Below are 21,732 nucleotides of genomic sequence, written 5' to 3'. Positions count from 1 at the left end.
TGGTGACATGGTGATTACTATAATAAAGGCTGACACTTGGTAAAATCCAGCCTTGTCAGAATTTAAACCAAGTGAGCAATGACGTACAGCAGGAAGTTACAGAATAGATTTAGTTAATTACCTTGTCACAAACTCAAGCTACTCTCCCACAGCTCTCACCACTGACATTAAAGAACAAATGTCTTTGAGCAACATCAGAAGAAGTCTACATTTCATTCTGTATTTTGAAACTCTGATGCTCACTTTGAGGTGAGGTAAATCAAACCACTGTTCACATCCCAATCCAACATAAATCAGAAACATATTTACATACACTCTAAGTTGTTTGGGTTTTGCTGTTTGTTTTTAAAAGGAACAAAGGGAGTAAGGGTAAGGTATGTTAAAATAAACCAGTCACACTTCATTTAAATGAATTAGACAACTTTTACTAAATGAAAAAACCTACATTTAAAATATGTACTTAAACCAAAATGGAATTAGAAAAGAGACTTAAATCCATTTTAAAAGAGCTTGCTCACTGTGTCAGAAATCAATATACCTCTTGCGTTATATAATGTGCCAGTTCATAAAACCTAAGTTACCAGAATCTTCAATTTAACATTTTCAAAGACAATACTGAAGTCAAGAGTTTTACATCTACTGATGCACATTTAGAATGGTACAAATCTGAAGCTTTCCCCCCAAAACCCTTACAAAGTTGACAAAATTCAATAAAAGCTTTTGTAGTTATACCAAGTATTGAATCCTAAAGCATCACAAATCTGTGCCTTTTATCCTACTGTAAGTTTTGTATCTTCTCTGTATCCTGCCATTTGCCAATGTTGACTCTTTTAAGAAAGGAGAGAACTGAAAAGAAGCACTGCATAACTCTTGATCATGTACAGAAGTTATTGCTACTATAGTACACTACAAAGCAGAAGTTTATACAATAGTATATGAAATTTGATCATGAAAATCCAAAGGATAAAATCTTAAGTGACATAAGCCTTATAAATCATGTTGGACATTCCTATAGCACTTGCAGCTTTCCACTTATCAGCTAGCCCACTGTCCATTGATGAACACCAATTTAAACACATCTTCTTATGAAAAAGGTGGTCAGCTTTCAAAGGCTTAGCAAATAAGGATCTTCATGTCCTGTGGAACTATGTAAGATGAATTTTGATGCAGGTAGGGAGTTACCTGGAAGCTAAGCATGCCAAAGGTGTTTCATGCTAATAAAAACTAAAGCCAAGGTACCACATAATCAAGTTACCAACTAATAGGCAGTATCATTTTTGTCCTAAATTAAGTGCCAGAGCACAGTGTAATGTTAATAATTTAAAAGAGTGTAGTGCACAAATTCCACGTGGGGACAGTTTAAGTTAAAAAGTCAAGACAGACTTTTCTGTCTCAATTTATGTTGGCTGTCAAGCTGTCCAGTCTGGGCATTTTGGACTTAGTTTACCTTTTATTCACTACCCTGCTACAAACTTTGCGTTATAATGGGGCACACATTTGGGCGGCATTATTGTGAACGACAGGGAGGATAAGGATTAAGGGCTGTTCTAAAAAGCTCCTTTCTCATTTCAATTTCAAAGAGAGCCAGAAATAAGACTACATACCACAGTCGCATCATTCTAGCTACAAAATAACCAAAGTAAAAGCAATCAAGCAACAATAAGACCACATTACACAAATGGAACATCATGCTCTCATCTGTTTTAACTATTACATCAAGTTTGAACTGGGATGTTGGTCAATTTTAAAAACCATGGTAAATATGAGTATGTAGTTGCAATAGTTTTTTGCTAATTCTGTTTTTACTCTACGTTGGCTATTAGAGCTTGGAGCTATACTTGTTACAATACAGTGTCGCACATCTTCCTACTAGAAAAGAATTAATAAAGATCCTTTACCCGTCTCTTTAAGTTAAACGTGTGACATCATAAAGGGTGTCAAATGGCTGGATGGTTTTACAGTGCACACTTATTATATACTGTAATATGGAGTTTTGTCCTTGACATATCTGGTGGTGTTTCTACATTATTCCTTTCTTCACCTCTTCTTTGGTGGATTAGCTGTGCGAGGTGGAGTGACTGGACGCCCAGAATTCAGTCCACCATACTGGTACTTGGCTTTCTTTTCAGATGGTTTCAATATCTTAGAGAAAATAAAGAAGTCCTTTTGAGTCAGTAACATAAGAACATTTCAAGCACTCTTAATGTGATCATTCAACAGAAAAGATGGGTGAAGTGGGGTACAACTCAGATCACAATCCTATGTCATTTTTAAATCTTACATATATCAGTAATACTATTCCTAAATATTTCTAGTTCTACCACTACAGTGGGGTGGGAAGTAGAAAGAAAAGGGGCTGAAAAGACGTCCAGGAAGGAGAAGGGATTAAAATCTGATCAGAGTAACCACACTAAAAGGGTCCCAATAGTCATTATCCTGCATAATTGCATACTCTGATCAGTAGGTATGACTACAAGGAATCATCCAATTAAACTCTGATATGAGCATCTGAATAGAGGGAGTAACTTAATATGCAGCAGTTTGGAAAACAGCAAGTCCCACACAGTTCTCAGGAGAACAGCTGGTTTGCAATTCTAATTGTCCACAAACACCAGCTTGCTGTGCTGTTCTTTCTGTAGCTCAGCTGTATTAACCTAGTATATTACTAGCTACTACTCACTATATATTAGCTGTACTATATTACCTTGGAGTAACCATAAGCACATCATCAAGCAGACAAGCTTGGTTCATGTAACTCTATACATAAGGTAACACAAATGTAAAACGCATCATACCTGAAAGGAACACATTAGAGTTTCATCCACACTCATCATGCCCCCTGCATTGTCAAATTCACCACAGTAATTCGGAGCTGAGAACAGAGTGACCAACTGTCGTTTAGCGAAGAATTCGTATCCATCTTCAACCACCTGCCAACACCAGACAAATCAATACAGCTCACAAAAACAAAGGTGAATTTTCAAGAGCCACTCTTGAGGCAAACAGGACTTGTATTAGACACAAAGAGAACTCAAAAACATTTTATGTCTTGGCTTTCAGACATGATTGGTTCAGTCATTTCATTTTATTGTGGCAAGAATGACCTGTCTGACACTTCCAATGTTAAATGTGCATTGAATCATAGAACAGAATCAGTCAGGGTTGGAAGGGACCACAAGGAAAATCTAGTTCCAACCCCCCTGCCATGGGCAGGAACACTCCCTAAATCAGGCTGGCCAGAGCCTCATCCAGTCTGGCCTTAAACACCTCGAGATGGAGCTTCCACCACCTCCCTGGGCAACTCATTCCAGGGTCTCGCTGCTCTCATGCTGAAGAACTTCTTCCTCACATCCAGTCTGAGCCTACCCATCTCCAGCTTTGCTCCATTCCCTCTAGTCTTGTCAATCCCTAATATCTTAAAAAGTCCCTTCCCAGCTTTTTTGTAGGTCCCCTCAAGATGCTGGAAGGCCATAAGAAGGTCACCTGGGAGCCTTCTCTTCTCCAGACTGAGCAGCCTCAACTCCCTCAGCCTCTCCTCATAGAAGAGCTCCACTCCTCTCATCATCCTTGTAGGCCTACTCTGGACACCTTCCAGCACATCCATATTCCTCTTGTAATAGGGGCTCCAGAACTGGATGCAGTACTCAAGGGGGCTCTCACCAGTATGGAGTAGAGGGGGAGGATCACTTCCCTTGCCCTGCTGGCCACACTTCTCTTGCTGCAGCCCAGGATCTGGTTGGCTTTCTGGGCTGCAAAAGCACACTAACAGCTTGTACTGAGTTTCTTGTCCACCAGCAACCCCATGTCCCTCTCCTCAGGTCTGCTCTCAAGCCAGTCACTGCCCAGCCTATACTGGTGCTTGGGATTGCTTTGACCCAGATGCAGGACCTTGCACTTGGTCTTGTTGAAGCTCATGAGGTTGACTTGTGCCCACCTTTCCAGCCTGTCCAGGTCTCTCTGGTTGGCATCCCTTCCCTCCAGTGTGTCTGCTGCCCCACACAGCTTGATGTCAGCAGCAAACCTGCTGAGGGTGCACTCAGTGTCACTGGCCATGTCACCCACAAAGATGCTGAACAAGACTGGTCCCAGGACTGATCCCTGAGGGACTCTGCTTGTTACTGGCCTCCAATTGGACATGGATGCATTGACAGCCACTCTTTGGGTGCAGCCATCAAACCAGTTCTTTATCCAACTCGTGGTCCACCCATCAGACCCATGTTTCACCACCTTGGAGACCAGGATGTGGTGCAGGATAGTGTCAGAGGCCTTGCTCAGATCCAGGTAAATGACATCAGTTGCTCGCCCCTCATCTGTGAATGTTGTGACCTGTTCATAGAAGGCCACCAGGTTTGTCAGGCAGGATTTGCCCTTGGTGAAGCCATGTTGATTGTATCCAATCACCTCTTCTGTCTCAGTAGGGCCTCCAGGAGGATCTGCTCCATGATCTTACTGGGCACAGAGGTGAGGCTGACTGGCCTGGAGTTTCCTGGCTTCTCCTTCCTACCCTTTTTGAAAATGGGAGTTGTTTCCCTTTTTCCAGTCAGTGGAGACTGCCCCAGACTGCCAGGACTTTTGAAATATAATAGAGAGGGGTTTAGCAACCTCATTTGCCAGTTCCCTCAGCACACATGGATGTATCCCACTGGGTCCCATGCACTCAAACACTTTCAGGTTCTTCACTTAGGATGGGCAGCTCTTCCTTCCAGCCCCTGCCATTATCCTCCATGGCTCCAGGAGTGTGTCTGGAGGCCTTTGCAGCGAAGACTGAGGTAAAGAAGTCATGGATAACCTCAGCCTTTTGCATGTCACTTGTGACCATTTCGCCTGTTTCCTTTCTGAGGGCGCCCACACCTTCCCTAGGCTTCTTTTTACCATTAATATAGAAATTCTTGGTGTTCCCTTTGACTTCCCTGGCTAGATTCAGTTGAAACTCTGCCTTGGCTTTAACCAGATCTCTGGCTGCTGGGGCAGCTTCCTTATATTGCCCCCATTCCAGCTGTCCTTTCTTCCACTCCTTATAGAGTTTCTTTTAGTGTGACAGTGTGTTCAGGAGCTCCTTGCTCAGCCAGGCAGGCCTCCTGTAACGTTCTTCTCTGCTTTCCTCTTTGTTGGTATGCCTTGCTCCTGGGCACAGAGGAGGTGATCCTTGAACACTGACCAGCTGTCCTGGGCCCCTCTTCCCTCTAGCGCTTCATCCCATGATACTATGGCCAGCAGATCCTTGAAGTGATAGAAGTCTGCACGCCTGAAGTCCAGGGCAGTAAGCTTGGAATACCTCCTCCTGGTTGCCCTGAGGATCTTCAATTCAACTGCATCATGGTCACTGCAACCCAGGCTGTCCCTGGGCCTCACATCAGTCACCATCCCTTCCTTGGTGGTGAGAACAAGGTCCAGCATAGCACCTTTTCTTGTTGGTTCCTCTACTATTTGGAAGAGGAAGTTGTCATCAATACAATCCAGGAACATCCTGGATTGCTGATGCTTTGCTGTGTTGTCCCTCCAGCAGATGTCAGGGTGGTTGAAATCTCCCATGAGGAGCAGGGTTTGTGACCTGGAAGCCACTTCTGTTTGCCTGTGAAGGGCCTGATCTGTTTGATTCTGCTGGTCAGGTGGCCTGTAGCAGATCCCTACAGTAACATCACCCTCCCCTGTCTTCCCTTTAATTTTAACCCATACATTCTCAATCAGCTCAGCATCCTTCCCCAGGTGGAGCTCCACTGATTCTGGCTGGTCACTGACAGAGGGCAATGCCTCCTCCTCTCCTTCCCTGCCTATCCTTGCTAAAGAGCTTGTACCCATCTATCCCTACATTCCAGTCATGGGAATCATCCCACCAAGTTTCAGTAATAGCCACTATGTCATGGCATCCCAGCAGCACAGTGGCCCTTAATTCATCCTGTTTGTTGCCCAAGCTCTGTGCATTTGCATAGAGGCACTTCAGCTGGGCTGGCCTTGTCTTCCTCTTGTGCCAAGTCTCCTTGATTTCCTCAGACTGTCCTGATGCATCATCCCTGGCTTGCTTCAGGGCAGCAAGTTGAGGGCCCTCATTAGCTCTCTATGCCTCCGCTTCCAGTGAGCTGCCCCACTGTGTCACCAGCCAGCAGGACACTATTAACCCCTTCCCCCTCTGAATCTAGTTTAAAGCCCTATCAATGAGCCCTGCCAACTCCTGCCCCAGGATCCAGGATTGGTTTGACTGTTCTGTATTTTCATGCTTGGAAGTCCAATTATGCACTGCCAGTTTGAGGATTCCCAGCATTTTATGCCTTCTATTAAGACTTTGGGTGTTTGATCTATTAATTAGGAGTACTGCACAGCCTTCCTTGTATATATGTAGCCATGAAGCTTCACTTGCACTGGTGTTAATTGTACAAACCTCAAGTGTAGGCTTTTCTGTAATTTTGATGCTCTATCTAAACACAAAGTGGTTCTGCTGTGTTTTAAGAGCATAATTTACCTTCAAAACAGCACAAGTAGTACGATGCATCAGCTAAGGACGTTCTTTCTTCCCCAAAATAGAAGCATCACATTGTAATTTAGTGAAACTAGTACAGCAGCTGCTCACCTTGGTCCAATCATTACGACCCTCTAAAACATATCCTTCTTTTATAATGGGCTGAACTGACTACATTTATAGAGCAAGTTGGTAGCAATCTTGATCAGCAATTCAGAAATATTAATATCCATTCCACACACTCACTAATGATAATATTTTAGCAATAAAATTGCAAGGAGAAATATTTAAATGGCCTGACAGCATACACAAACCTAAGACTGACACAGAATAAAAAGTCCACTTTTGTTCCACAGCAAGGGGGAGCTTCAAATTTGACTACATAATCAAAGTTGTACATTATCCAGGAAATTGAAACCTGTGCCCATCTAGATAGGACACTTGATTAACTTCTAAGTGAAAGATGAAAAAACCCACACCAATTCCTCCTCAACCCAACTAACCTACCAACAAAACACAGAATTGGAGTGATGATGCCAAATATAAATTTCCTTTCTGCATGTTTCAGTAAGTCAAGCAACTTATGCCAAAGTTAGCTGAACCAAAATGAAGGCAATGAGAGCTTTTATGTACAGACTTCTTAGAAGCATTCAAAATGATCTTGAGATAGTTCAAACCACAACTGCCAGAGAAATGACTACTATTGAAATCTTCAGTGTAAATCTCAAATTCCAGTCACTCTGCCACTTTAAACCTCAACACTTTACCTCTGAATGTCCATATGTAGTCTAACAATAAATAGACAATACGAAAGAAAGATCAAATGGGATACTCTAGTGTTAGCCTTATTTTACTGATATAAGACATTCAGTTCAACATGACACAATGGAATGGCATGGAGTTATAGTCCCTTTATTAGGAAGAACTTTTTCTTCTAGAAGTTTCAAATGCAGCCTGTCATTAAATAGCACCAATGAGGCAGAAGTCTAGACAAAGAGGTTTTAAGCATTTTAAGCAACAGCAACATAATTCATACCTGGTGAGCTCGACAGATCAAATCCAGATCATGACGATTCAGAAATTTACTGACCACATCAGCCCCAAAAGTGAAAGAGACCCCACGATCATTTTCACCCCAACCTTGCACATCTTTGTCTGGGTCAGACCACAGCAGGTCACACAGCAAGCCTTTGGAAGACAACAGAAGTGAATATGCTAGTCTTAGGAGGTATTATTCTATAATGTAAAATCGTTTTACTGTAATTACCAAAGCACCTCTCCTAAAGAAAATAAAAACAAGTCTTAGCAACAAATTGAGCAACACTTGAACTGCAAGTTAGACATGGTTTGCATAAGTCTGGAGATTTTTCCCCCCACCTCAGCACTGACAGAGCCAGTTATTTGAAACAGTATTCAACAGTAGTTTTCAACATGTTCACAGTGAGCACATTTGAGGAGTTTAAAAATACTGCAATGAATACACTTTAAAAAGCAACTATCAATTTCATGTCTCACCACAAAAGCTTAGTTTGAAAGTTGCAGTAAGTTTTAAATTCCTATACAAGGCTTGTCAAAGACAGCAAACAAATTTCTACTAGAAGCTATGAACATGAAACAGCTTTTAGTCTTTTCTTAACACGAGTGAATAACCTCACATGACTGAACAAAAACTTAACATGGCAAAATCCTGATATACTGCTTCAGGTAGCACTTTCACTTTGCTTGGACTACTGTAGCTCTTTCAAAAAGCCTCACACCAAACAGTCTAGAAACTAAACTAGAACAAAAAACCTCACTGGCTTTTTACTACTGGTCAATATCTTTTCTCTGCTGCCAACAAAAGGTCAGCTAACTCTGGAGTTAAAACTGGGTACTAAAAAAAAATTCTCTAGAACTTCAATGCCTTTATACATAGGACTTTCAAAGCATTTTAATATGAGAAGGAACCAGGCAAATTCAATTGCAATACAATGGAAACAAAAAAGCATTCAAAATGTATTTCGTGGTTTTCCATGAAGATGTACATTTTTAACTGCGATGACTAACTCTGGCATTAAATATTTAAGACCATTACTTCATAATCTCAAAGATGCCAGCAGGCTCCTTTCTCTGGCACTCGGAAGTTTGATTTACATTTATGTCTGGCTATTTGCTGAACAAAATGCTAAAGATGCTATTTCTTTAACAACAGATCCTTCAAGTTGTAACCAATCAAAACTATGTCTGAAATCTATTGTGAAACTAGACCATTCTGTATTTACAGCAAACAAACATCTCTGGCACCAGTCACAGTGCCTCTCTAGGAGAAGCTGTAACTTCATTTGTTTTTAAAAGACAAAGAACAGAGCAAGTGCAATTGCATTTTAGATATACTATCTACGCAGAAACACAATGAATACAAACACCACATGACAAAAAGGTCACTGAAATTTAGTTCTATATTGAGTAATGTGTTTTTCAAAACAGAATAGTTGCACTACAATCCCTCATGTCTTCTTATTGTGAATTGCTAACAAGGGACAGAAGCTGCTCATCTAAGCTTCTTCAGGATCATTTCCTCTTCTATTCTCTCCCCCAGAATCAAATAATCTTTAGAGTTACATACAGCAGTAGGCAAACCTGTCACATTAACATGCAGCAGTGCTGTAACAGGACCTTGCAAAGAGTTTGTCTAAACTATTCTGCCCAAGCAGGCTTGCATTTTAACACACAACATCTACCACTGCAACAGCTTAGCCTGGCCAGAAGCAAACCACAGTACTGCTGATACAACACATTCAAGCCTACACGAAAGAGTTGGTTAGTTTCCTAATAAGGAAATGCTTGGCGGTGCTGACCAAAACAGATCATTTATAGCTCAGCCTAACAAAAATCAAATACTACTAACAATTAGGAAAAGGTGAGTGATTTAAGTTGAAATAGAAAGTTAAGATTTGAGTGAGCAGCTTCCAAACACCAATAATATGCCACACCAAGATAAACTACAGTTGAGGTTGATAAAAAGCTTTTCTTATCAGGCTACAAGAAACTATCATTATAATCTAATCTTCCCAGCATAAGCCACACAATCATCTACTAAAAATTTCTGTATCAATACAAACATTCACCAAGTGGCATCCCTTCACAAAGGGACAGTTATCAAGGACTGTGTACCTGTCACAGAAGTGAGACCACTTTGGTTTATTTTTCGTTGTCCATAAGATATTACCTCCACTCTGTGATATAGGTTGTTTTAAGTACGTCCAAAAGGCCACGACATTCTATACCACTGTACCATATAAACACATCTGATGGGACATTTCAGTTTAACCTTCAGTAAACATTTGATTACTGCTTCTGAAAGCAAAATTAAGACTGCAAGCCACTCTGTAGATCAAAAGCCTTTAAAAAGATAAAAATCTCTATGCTTATTTTTAGGAGATACTAAGAATATATACAGTTTCAGTGGAGTGTCCATGGAAACCAGAACTACATTTTAGAAAAGCATTCCTGAAGTGGAGATGGCTCAAGCAGTAGTATTAGTGTGCTGAATAGACCTTTTTCCTAAGAGCTCCAATAAATGTGGAAGATTGACTTTTTGTACTGACATTTATGTAGTTAGGCACTGAGTAAGTAGCATATGAGGAGGAACAATGCAGTAATTTATAGTACAGAAACACTCATTTACCAGTCTACTAATCCTCAGCATCAAATGTATGTATACCAATGTATACCAGCTTGCAGTTTTTAAGAGATGATATATTTAGGTTAGTTTATGAATTTCTCCTATGCATCAGCACTGAGGAATTCTTCTACTCTAACATTTAACTAATTTTTTGTTTCAAAATAGGTTTAGATGTATTTCATCTGAAAGTTATTTCAGCCCACTGCTGAAATCAACACTTGAAATATCCTGCTGTACCACTCAGTCTTTAACTTACTAGTAACAAAATTTGGGATAAATGGGATACTGAGGAAGATGATTAAACTATTCAAAAGAATACTGGCAGCCCTTTCTGTACATAGATATAAGCAATTGGAATCCCAATTCAGGGATTGTGAAGTAGGAGCCACACTTCAGAAAACTAACAGGAAGGAGCCATGGCCCCAAGTACAGAGAGGCCCAAATACTTTAATACTCAAAATTTCAATAGTCAGGTTCTTCGGTAGCAAAAAGAAGAAAAATAACTAGTTGTTTAGTTTCATTTTATCTTTCATTAGATTTCCAAGGCTAGACTATGTGGGTAATGTATCCAAACTTGGATAGGTATCCTAGTCTATGACAACAAGCAGTAATAGCGTGGAACACAGCAACTTAGCCATGACAAACAGGACTCACACCCTACACAGAAATTGTGTTCAGTCACTGTACAGAAATTGATTAAATCCATTTCACCAAATCAGACCTATCTACAGTAAATTCCATATTACTCACCTGTGTCAGGAACATCTGTAGGTCTCATAATTCTCCGGATCTGCTCCATTGACTGGAGATCTGGAGACAGTCCTGTAAGTAGAAGAAAGTAAGTAACTTATTAATGTATTTTACCTCTAAAAGGGATTCCAGAGAACATACAATTAGATGTTCAAATTCATACAGCTTCCATTGTTTCCACTGTAATACAAACAGAAGAGTTTGCTATAAGACAATTTCTTGAACAGAGAGACAGAGAATTATGCAAGTAAAATTAGCAAAAGGTTTTAATTGATTTCCTACATTCCTTTCAGCCAATTAGCACATAACTCTGAGGTTAAGTAAGTTCTGCTAAACACCTCAAGAACCAGTGAAGGATAGCATTCCCATTATCTAACACAAATTGGGTGCAGACAACATTCATTACAATGACTTGACTTTATAAAGCTAAAGATAAATCTCCTCTCCCTTTAAAAGACAAGTCAAAACAGCCTGAACGTTTGACTGGAATCAAGACTCACCATTTAATTTCAGCTGAACAGCCTTCACTAGATACTGTAAATACTAGATCATGCAAGTGCAATAGATAAGGAGCACAAAGGTGGTTGTCTACATCTACTAAACTCAGTGGCTTGGTTATTTGTAGAATCATTGTACCTTGGTTACTCAATAAAATAATTTATTATAGACACAGCTCTTTTTTATACAGTTTTGCCATATTAACATGTAATTGCAGACAAAGTATGGAATTAGAAAGCCACTCTTTGAACATTTCAAATACACACTATTAGAGGCACATACAGGCAGGACAGAAAGTCTACTAGATGCTCTAAGATCTTAACATAAGAATTTGCACAGTGCCAACATACTATAAGCAACAACTCCAAGGCATTTGGTATAAAAAAAACTAAAGAACTTTTTGTCAAGCATTAATATTTTAGATTACTTTTGTTGAAGCAGTCTTATGATAAAAGCCTCTGTCCTCATCAGCTTGTTAAAGCTGCCTTCACAACATTACTTTGAGGTTGTGAAAGACAGCAGAAATCTTGCATTACGTGGCACATCAAAGGAGATTTAGTCAATTCCACTCATAAAACAATACAGGAATAGCAATATAAACTCAAGCAAATAATCAGCCTTTAAACTTTCACCAACCTACTACTTCACCTTTCTCAAACTCATCTACTTGAATGCAGATTATATTAGCACAAAGGTATGTAGAGTCTACTCAGCACCACACCCCAAGGTAGTGGTGGAGAAATCTCAGTAAGAGCAACCGGTTGGTGAACTTCTGTGAGGTCACAGTTTTTAACATTTCAGGCTGCACCCAAAATGTGAAGTTCTTTAAAATAATGTATATTATTTTTACAGACCATGCATCAACCTCATAGCTGTTAAATTTGGTGCTATTTTACATAACTGTAAAATAGCAAAGACCCACAACACTGCCTGTGTATTTGTGGACTTCTCTGTAACCACCCAAAAAGCCTTCTGTTCCCAAACATCTTTCCAACTCCCCCTACACACTAAAGAAATGTGTCAAATTCAGATCCACAGACAACATTTGTACATGATCAGCATTAAATGAAGGAAATAAGAATGCAAACACAGGCAATGGAAGCTCTGTGTGAAGCTTCTGCCTTCTCCAGAGATTGCTGCAACCTACTGTGTACTGAAAGACAACTGCAAAGTACAAAGTGGAACTGTCTTCTCACAGAGCGGCAGCCAAACACAGAAAAAAAGTTATCTTATGGTGTACTTCCTTCTTCATCAGGTGTCTTTTTGGAAAACATGCAGCATTACCAAGGTGATGTCAACACAAATTTCACTGTCACTGATGTCACAAGAGAAACAGAATTCAAGAATACTATGTGAATACTATGTACATCCAATATTCTACTAAACTAATATAGCTCCCATGTCTCAGAGCTTAAATACAACATAAGACCAATGTGTTCTATCAACATGCATTACAATATGGAAACTCAAAAACAATTATATAAGGTCTCTAAAGATTAGAGACTGGTGTCATAGATAAGAGAACAATACTGTGAAGAATAGAAAAAGTTAAACAGAGAGGTCAGGAATGGTTATTGTTAAAGATTTAATGAAGCAGCATAAAGAGCAAAGTCAGAAGTCACGATGATGGCCTCAAGAAAAGGTACAAATGTAACTTCTATGAGCCACATGGAGAGACAGGGAAGAAAGGAGGAGGTGATGGAAACAATACAATGAAAGATCCTTTCAGCAGCACAAACATCTGGAGACAGGGATGGAAAGAGTGGTTTGATTTACATAGCAAGACACAAAACTCAGAGTAGATGCCCTGGTAAGTCTAGGGAAAAATGCTGACTCAGGATTTTGAGCTACAGTAGATAGGCAATTGGGGTAAGTTAGGTGCCTTTTATTTTACTATGTTATGCGGTTTTGCAAAGTTTTATTCTATAGCCCAGAGGACAGTGTTTTTAAAATAAACTATGCAAAAATGCGCAATATAGTAAAAAAGGCACCTACCTCATCTACATGCTAGCTTCAACCTCCCGAAGAGCTGAACCATTTGTGTCGCTGCTTCAGGGTTTCTGAGAGCAGTAACATCATGAAAGGGTGCTGAGAATCCATGACTTCAAGGGAGCTGGAAGGCAGTTTGGATAAGACTGGAGAAGAGCAGAAAAAGGGCAAAACGTTTTATGTGCTGAATGGCCACTTTCATTTATTAGGCGTACACAGCACATTCACTGATCTTTTAACATTATTTTGCAGCTGCAGATCAGCTGTCAGTGACAGTCACCTCAGTTACAGATGAGGCCTGTACAAGCTTAGGGGACAATTAGCATTCAATAAAGAATTAAATACTGTATCTCCTAAGAGGATCCTTACAGCATGCTATGCACAAAATAGGAATTTTCCTACCCGACTAAACCAGAGGTTAGTGTAGTTCCCACAATAAATTCATAATACATCTTTTTTTCTTAAGAAATAGCTCCCTAGGCTTCTTGCTTTTAACTCAGTTCTCAAGTACATATACACATTTAGTTTCAGCATTGAAAGCAGCAATCTATCTGCAAAGCTTCACCTTTTACCACCTACTTAAGCATACAGATTCAGATGAAAGGCAGAATGGACAGAGTCCTCCTCACATGATAATCACTGAAGAAAAGACCTTAATCCTTGTGATCCTTCAAGCTTTATACTGAATATGGCATAGAGGGAGTGGAATACCTTGTTGGTCAGATTTGGTTCATCTGTCCTATCTCTGCACCCTCACCGTAATACACAAGACATAGCAGTGACCTTGGACACCACGGGAGCATGTATAAGAAAGAGCCTTTCTGCATACCAGTCCTTGACAGTAACTATAAGCACCAAATATTATCACTTCTAGAAGCAAACAGTGGTCTGTAAGAACAGGCCACCAACTTCTGAAAGTGCAGTCACTCAGAAGAGATTGGGCTGGGCTGTACTTTTAAAATTTTTTAAGAGTACGACAGATTAATTCACTTATTCTTTTTAAAGGGAAAAAGGGCAGTAAACTAATAACAATCTTGCTGAATTGGAGAGGAATACAGAAAAGCTATGTTTAAAAGGAAAAGATACAGTGCATGCACAGCCAACTGTGTGCTGGGCTGCACCAAGAGAAGCACTGCAAACAGAGCAAGGGAGGGGATTCTGCCCCTTTAATCTGCTGAGACCCCACCTGGAGTACTGTGTGCAGTTCTAGAGCCCGCAACACAAGAAAGACATGGAATTGTTGGAGCGAGTCCAGGGGAGGGCCACAAAGATGATCAGGTGGCTGGAGCACCTCTGCTATGAGGACAGGCTAGAAGAGCTGGGGCTCTGTAGCCTGAAAAAGAGACAGCTTTGAGGAGATCTTGTAGTAGCCTTCCAGTATCTGAAGGGGGCCTACAGGAAGCTGGGGAGAGACTACTTACAAGGTCTTGTAATGACAGGATGAGAAGTAATAGGTTTAAACTGGCAGAGGGGAGATTTAAACTGGATGTTAGGAAGAAGTTCTTTATAGTGAGGTTGGTGAGACATTGGCACAGGCTGCTGAGGGAGGTTGTGGCTGCTCCCTTGCTGGATGTGTTCAAGGCCAGGTTGGATGAGGCCTTGAGTGACCTGTTCTAGTGGAAGGTGTCCCTGCCTATGGCGGGGTGTTGGAACTGGATGATCTTTGAAGTCCCTTCTAACCTAAACAATTCTATGATTCTATATGTGAATCCTTGACACCTAATACAGATATAAGATACGTGAGAATTCCCCCAAAATCCTCCTCCCCCCAGCCAAAGCAAAACTACCAAAACCCCAGGGCTCGTTTTCTACCACCGACACTGTCTCCCATTTAGGCCCAATTAGGCTGAAATGCAGTTGCAGTCTTGAAGGCTGCAGTCCACAGGGTAGTCCTCCAGTTACCCAGATAAGGACCCCTCCAAAGAGCTGAAAAGGAAGGGAGAAAAGAGAGCGAATTGATTTTGCTGCCCATTTATAAAGTGTCAACAGGGATTGAACAACAGAATTACAATATCCAGGGACAACCAGCCTGCCTCCTCAGACAGGTCTTGATCTTTGTAGTTTTCCCAGGGTAACTCTGGGAACCCCTCAAAACACCACATTCCACCTCTGTTATTCTATACCATAATTCCTGCATCAAACATATCATCGAACAAGAGAGGGTCTCTAGATGACATGCAGCAAAGTCCAGATGGCAAATCATTCTTTATCCTGGCACTCTTCAGAACCATCATCCACTCAGAATCAGGTTACAGTTCAGCTCTTCTCATCAGATGAGATGAAACAGGACTTCACAGAGCTTATATGGCTCATATTTGTGTATGGTGAGGTCTTCATAAGATGGCCTTCAGTGCCACAGTTATCTGGAAAAGGACTCGAAACAACTTATGCACATATTCTGAGCTCTTTCAGTTAAATTATTCTGTGGAATACACTGAACTTCACCATATGTGATGGGTTTTTTACATTACTCAATAGGTATGACTGAGAACATTAGCACAAATCATTCAAAGAATGGAACAAAACCAGTTTTCTTAATGGGTTCTGCATTAGACAAGAGGAACTCTAGAGCTGCATTATGCTAAGTGGCAAAGTAGCAATCAATATCAAACAATGGACATTGTGAATCAGTTCCTGTCCATTCTCACTCAAAGCGAGATTGGTTTGCTTTGCAGTGTGCACCAGCCACACCGGTGAATCAAACTTGGGCCTTCCACATAATAGGTGAGTGTCCTACCACTAAACAACAAATGCACAAAACTGCTCACTGCAGATTCTCTTGGAATTCCACTCAGCTCCGGTGCAGTCTGGACCAGTTGATGACCAGTCCAAGTGATGTGTATTTCCACCCCAAGGTGCATCTTCTGGGAGAAGCAGTCAGGTTCAATGACTTCTTTTGCCCGAGGCAATAGATGAGCTGTGCTTTTATATGGCTTCTCAGCAACCAAAGTGTGAAGAAGCGAAGATCCCTCTGTCGCAGACGGGTTCCATCTCTTCCATCCATCAAGCAGTCAGTAATAGGTAGGCTTATTTCAAGCCTGCAACACAGACAACTCAAGAGACCCACCATTACTACCTGCTGTGGTTATAGATTCCACTCCTACATAACTCAGGAGAATCAAAGTAACATGAGGTCTGGTATCTACAAGAGCTCTGTATTGCTGTATGTCTTTTTGTGCCACGTCATGCACCACACCTGGTGTTATCATCAGAGAGTCCTGTTGCTTTGGCTGCAAGGTCAGAGGTATCAGCAGTGGACGTAGCTCGCCACCGGTTTAGTGCTTTCAACACTGGTCAGGCAGTAGGTTCCACAGTGCCTCCTGTAATTGGTACAGTCCAGGAGTACACTTAATTCTGACAGCTGAGATACAAAACCATGCAGAGGAAAAGCATCGTCTGGGGATGACCAGTCTATCCCCTTGGACAGGACTTGGTCTTTGTAGTTTTCCTAGGGGAACCCTGGAAACGCCTCAAAGAATGACAGGCTGAAGTACAAAATTACTGAACAGATTTTGTTCTAACTCAAATCAGGACAATCAAACAGAGGTTGTCACCATTCATTCTCTACAGTTTTCCTAAATACAAAATTTAAAAGAAATACAATAAGAGCAAAGTAATTCCTTCATCAGCTTTTTTGGGAACAGATTTATTACATGGTTTTAGCTACTGATAAACTGGCTATCTCAGTGAATATGTAATTTGGTATCTCATTCTTAAAATTATGAGATTTAGGTCATAAGACAGGCACCAGTGCTTAAAAATGAAAAAAGACACCACACCACACTGATGAAAATGGCCTGTGAGAAAACAAGAACTTAACATGGCAGTGCTGTCTGGAGATTGGCAGAATCAGCCATCACTGCATTCATTCTGTATTTACAAAGACATGACAATACCTCAGAGTGCATTAGCTGTAAGACTGATAGCTTATAGTAGCAGGCACTGAAGACAGAAGCCTTCAATACAAGAGCAGGCAGGATGATTTTTAGAGCATATTTCATACAGGCAGAACTCTGGCAGAGATACCTGTAACCAGCAACAGCAGTGTGAGAGCCATTATACAACCTCCAAGCCTGAAAAAGCCTTCCAGGAATTTAGGGTGCATGCTACTTATATTTCCGAATGGAGCTGTTTGTCAATCAAAGCTTTTCACAGTGATCTCACTTCTGCAAATATCTAATTATCTCATCAACAGTGCAGGTGTGACACCTACCAGCCTCTCTGAATAACTGTGCAAGCCATCAAGGTCCTCATTAATAGACGTAGCTGCAGAACCACTGCTGAAAGGCAGGATGGTTCTTACTACAAGTAATCTAAAATTGATGTCAATTGTTTGACTCTGCAAGGTCCTGAAAATCTGTAAACATCATTGCCTATAAAAGCATGGGGAGTCTCCTTCTACACAGAAGAGCACCCAGGCAAGTTCCAGTATTCACACAAGCCTTGGCTACATCAGCACCAAACACTATTTTTACTGTAGTAACAAATCAGCACTGGGGCAGGTACTCATAGAATGTAGAATTCTTTAAAGAGCACAGGGTTTATGGAGTCATGTTAAATGTCTCACTTCACACAGTAGGCTTAATAAGCACGTGACCTCAGAAGTTCCTTCCAGCAATGTTTTATGAAAGCAGCTAACATGAGCAAGACTGTAGAGTATGGCTTACTTGTGAATGCTACCCTTTAAATTCACTACTGGGGAAACAAATACTGGCCAAGGCTGCACTGATGCTAATGGTAACAAGTCATGTGGCAAATTCTAGCGTTTGGTATCCTTCAGAAAGGGACATACTGATGGAAATTCTTATAGATTCACTTGCCCCTCAGGCAGAGGGCCATGTCTATTAAGTAAGGTTGACATCTTTCTGCTGCCAGACACACAGAAAAGCACAAGGCTTACAGCAACTTTTACAGGTAATACAAGGTTTTGAACTCATCGATCCTCAATGTCTTTCCAACCTGGTTAATTCTGTGATTTGCAGCTAAATACCAGGTATGGACATCCACACTCCATTTGGTATAGCATTAACTCAAAGATCAGTTTAGATACAGCCTACAAAAGCAGTCATCAGCTTACCTCCGTGACAACAGAATATCTTCTCATCCACAATGGCTGCAATAGGCAGGCAGTTAAAACAGTCTGTGAAGGTCTTCCACAGCTTAATGTTGAATCTTCGCTTGCCTACAAGATTAGGAAGAGAAGATTGTTTTCTTAAGTCAACTAGCAATATCGAAAATATTAGCAGACTGTCCTCACAGGGCTTTATTTCTGTCAATGTACTTAGGTTTCAACCTCCTACAATGGTATTTCAAGGACAAGAGAAGAGCAAGTAACTCCCTAGAGTGACTTTAACCTTGCTATGAAATTAACTCTTGTAAAGTTTCAAAGTAGGTTCACAGAATACTGAAGTCCTTGCACTACTGGAAGTGTCTCCAAAGCTCTGTAGCAGTCTGTGAGAGTCTTTCAAAAGAAACAGGTTTTGCTTACATTCATCATAGAATCCATAGATCCGGTTGATGCTAGCACACTCATGATTTCCTCTTAAGAGAAAGAAGTTTTCTGGATACTTGATTTTATATGCCAGTAATAGGCAAATAGTTTCCAGAGACTGTTTGCCTCTGTCCACATAATCTCCAAGGAAAAGATAATTAGCTTCTGGTGGGAATCCTCCATATTCAAATAATCGAAGCAAGTCTGTATATTGACCGTGAATATCACCTGAATAAGAAAATGTTTACCAAGTATTAGTGCAATAACAAACAGCAGACAAATCAAGAACTTCTGTCAGCTAATCATGTCTTATTAATTGATCAAATGATTAATTAATATGCCCTCTGAAAATGGACTGGCAATATGCACGAGAGCGGTCAGAACAGCATTAACGTTACAAGCTGAAGCACTCAGTAAATGTAAATAACCCAAAGTATTTGTAGAGCCCATATGAAACCCAAAAGCTATGGAAGTCTTCAATTAAGCACAAGCTTTCTAACCAAATCCTAATTTGTTTAAACTAAAACAAAGTCAGAAAGGCAACCCCCTAATTGACCAGCTACACTGCTAGGAAGCCCATATATTAAAAAAACAGTTAAGCCACATTATTTACTATAAAACAGACCTGTAAAGACTCTGGATAGACTGGAGAGAAACCAAATGTTGTGCTGGCAGAAAGAATTTAATTCAATGGTCAACTGCTTGTCCTCCTGTAACATTGCACTGAGATTCCCATCCCTTGCCACTTAAGATAATTCCTTCTTTGATGCAATTATTCATATAAAAACAGTACACTCTAAGACTGGTATCCCTCACTAGATACTCAATCCTGTAGGTATTATCTTAGGACAAATAATTGCCAAGTTACTCATCAGACTGGCAGTTTTAAAATTGAGCAGGCTTCCCATGGAATAGGGAATTGTGCAGCAATTACAACACCACAGCATATTGTATCAGACTAGCCAAAACTAACTGTGAGCTAGCCGTAAGGTCAAAGAAGATAGAATGCTGCTCTAGAGTAACTTGTAGAACACATGCTGTGTATTCCAGATGAGTGTAGAATTCACTACCGAAGTGACTCAATGCAAAAAAAAACTATGCAGGAAGCCTCCAGAACAAGCTGCAGGCTGTTTAAATTTAGTATCTCCCAGTCCCTTAAACTGAGCATTCCATAAATGCATTTTCACTGTTGCTTTTTCAGTGACATAATCCCAACTTTTTAAAGCACAGTTACACTCCAGTAAAGTGGCAGCTACTATGGCCTTAAAAAACAAATGAACAAAAAAAAAAAAAAAACCCACAATAAAAGAACACAATCAACAAAACCACAACAGGGAAAAAAAAATAACATGTCTCCCTGCAACTATTTCCATCATCTTAGAGGTCCTCAAACCTGCATGCTCTCCAGTTCAATTCTTAAAGAATACAGTGGTTAAGAAGAGTACATAGATATATTCCACTTCACTCTTTCCATGAGAAAGAGTCTACTCCCTAGACAGTATTCTTCTGTAGCTATTTCTCAGGGAGGAATCACTTTCCAATTTTCTTCTAACAAGGGGAAACACTATCCATTACACAATTCAAACACAAACTGAAGTTCCACTGGCTAAAATCATTATCTCTTATGTTTCACAAGCAATTCCTCTTCTGCTTGATATTTGGCAATCTCCAGGTCATGACCAGAAGACAACACAAAGACTCCTCCCCAAGTCATCGCTAGTACTCAAGAACTACACTACCAATATACTACCCAGACTCCAAACAACGTGCAAGACTTGCTGTGCTACCCACAGAAGGGTCAGGGGAGGAGGAAGTGAGCTCCAATCAAACAGAAAGAAATCCTCTGTGTCTCAGCAAATTAAACATTACCTTGAGCCCATCTCCATCAAAGAACCATGACACTAGAATGCTTCTGTCAATGCTTTTACCCTCTCCTTACCTCTGCCAGGCAACCAGCAACAGAACAAGGGGACACAGTCTCAAGTTGTGTCAGGGGAAGTATAGGCTGGATGTTAGGAGGAAGTTCTTCCCAGAGAGAGTGATTGGCATTGGAATGGGCTGCCCAGGGAGGTGGTGGAGTCACCATCCCTGGAGCTGTTCAAGAAAAGCCTGGATGAGGCACTTAGTGCCATGGTCTGGTTGGTTGGGCAGGGCGCTAGGTTGGACTGGATGATCTTGGAGGTCTCTTCCAACCTGGTTGATTCTATGATTCTAAGACTTCACTACCATCGTAACTGACTACCAAGTAAATATACCACAAAAAAAATTGTAACTCTGTTTATTGTATAGAGCTACTTTCAGTTATACACGAGCCAGAGGGACCAAAGCACTTAAAAGAAAGGAACATTTTATTGAAAATTTCATAAAGGGACCAAAGGCATTCACCATTCCATTAAAGGCACTCAGCATTCTAAAATGCAGATTCATACAGGCACAAGTTGAAGCCTTTGAGATACAAAACCTTACAGCAAAAGGCACACCTATTTTAAAATGGACATTTACATAAGCATATCTTTCATCTTACATTAAAAAAGACATTTGAGATGTTAAAGTTTATTATGAACTGATTTTATTACAAGACAACCCTATAATGGCTCTTCAGGCATTGCCTGAACACACTGAAAAGCAGTTCAAAGCAGTACAGCTGTGTATTTTGCTTTTGATGAAAGCAATCATCTTCCTTTCACTTTTATGTAAACACATATTTGACAATTGCTCTAATGTTAAATTTAGATGCATCTGACACTTCCTGCTACTATACCTGTGTCTGGAATTCAATTTCAAAATAACAAATGCTTTACTTCTGTGCATTTGCCACCCTATTATTTTGCAGCTAACAGTCCATTCAACTCCCTCAAATAAGAGAGAAACTAACTTTGAATGAGG

The 21,732-nt window shown here is 40.5% G+C and overlaps 1 protein-coding gene across 1 annotated transcript in view; it reads right to left on the bottom strand.

Annotated features, from left to right (window-relative positions):
* Positions 1-403: 403 nt before the first annotated feature.
* The window catches only part of PPP1CB (protein phosphatase 1 catalytic subunit beta), a 36,022-nt gene continuing 14,693 nt past the window's right edge, over positions 404-21,732 (bottom strand). Inside the window, exons 3-8 of the mRNA XM_064158355.1 lie at positions 18,844-19,074; positions 18,433-18,537; positions 10,869-10,940; positions 7,491-7,642; positions 2,796-2,930; positions 404-2,142 (exon numbers count right to left, since the gene is read on the bottom strand). Coding sequence (XP_064014425.1) covers positions 2,038-2,142; positions 2,796-2,930; positions 7,491-7,642; positions 10,869-10,940; positions 18,433-18,537; positions 18,844-19,074 — 800 coding nt within the window. The 3' untranslated portion in view covers positions 404-2,037. The remainder of the gene's footprint in view (positions 2,143-2,795; positions 2,931-7,490; positions 7,643-10,868; positions 10,941-18,432; positions 18,538-18,843; positions 19,075-21,732) is intronic.

This window comes from Pogoniulus pusillus, chromosome 18, assembly GCF_015220805.1.
Source record: "Pogoniulus pusillus isolate bPogPus1 chromosome 18, bPogPus1.pri, whole genome shotgun sequence".
NCBI lineage: Eukaryota > Metazoa > Chordata > Aves > Piciformes > Lybiidae > Pogoniulus > Pogoniulus pusillus.
Note: the sequence above shows the minus strand (reverse complement) of the source record. Positions and strands in the feature narration are given on the sequence as shown.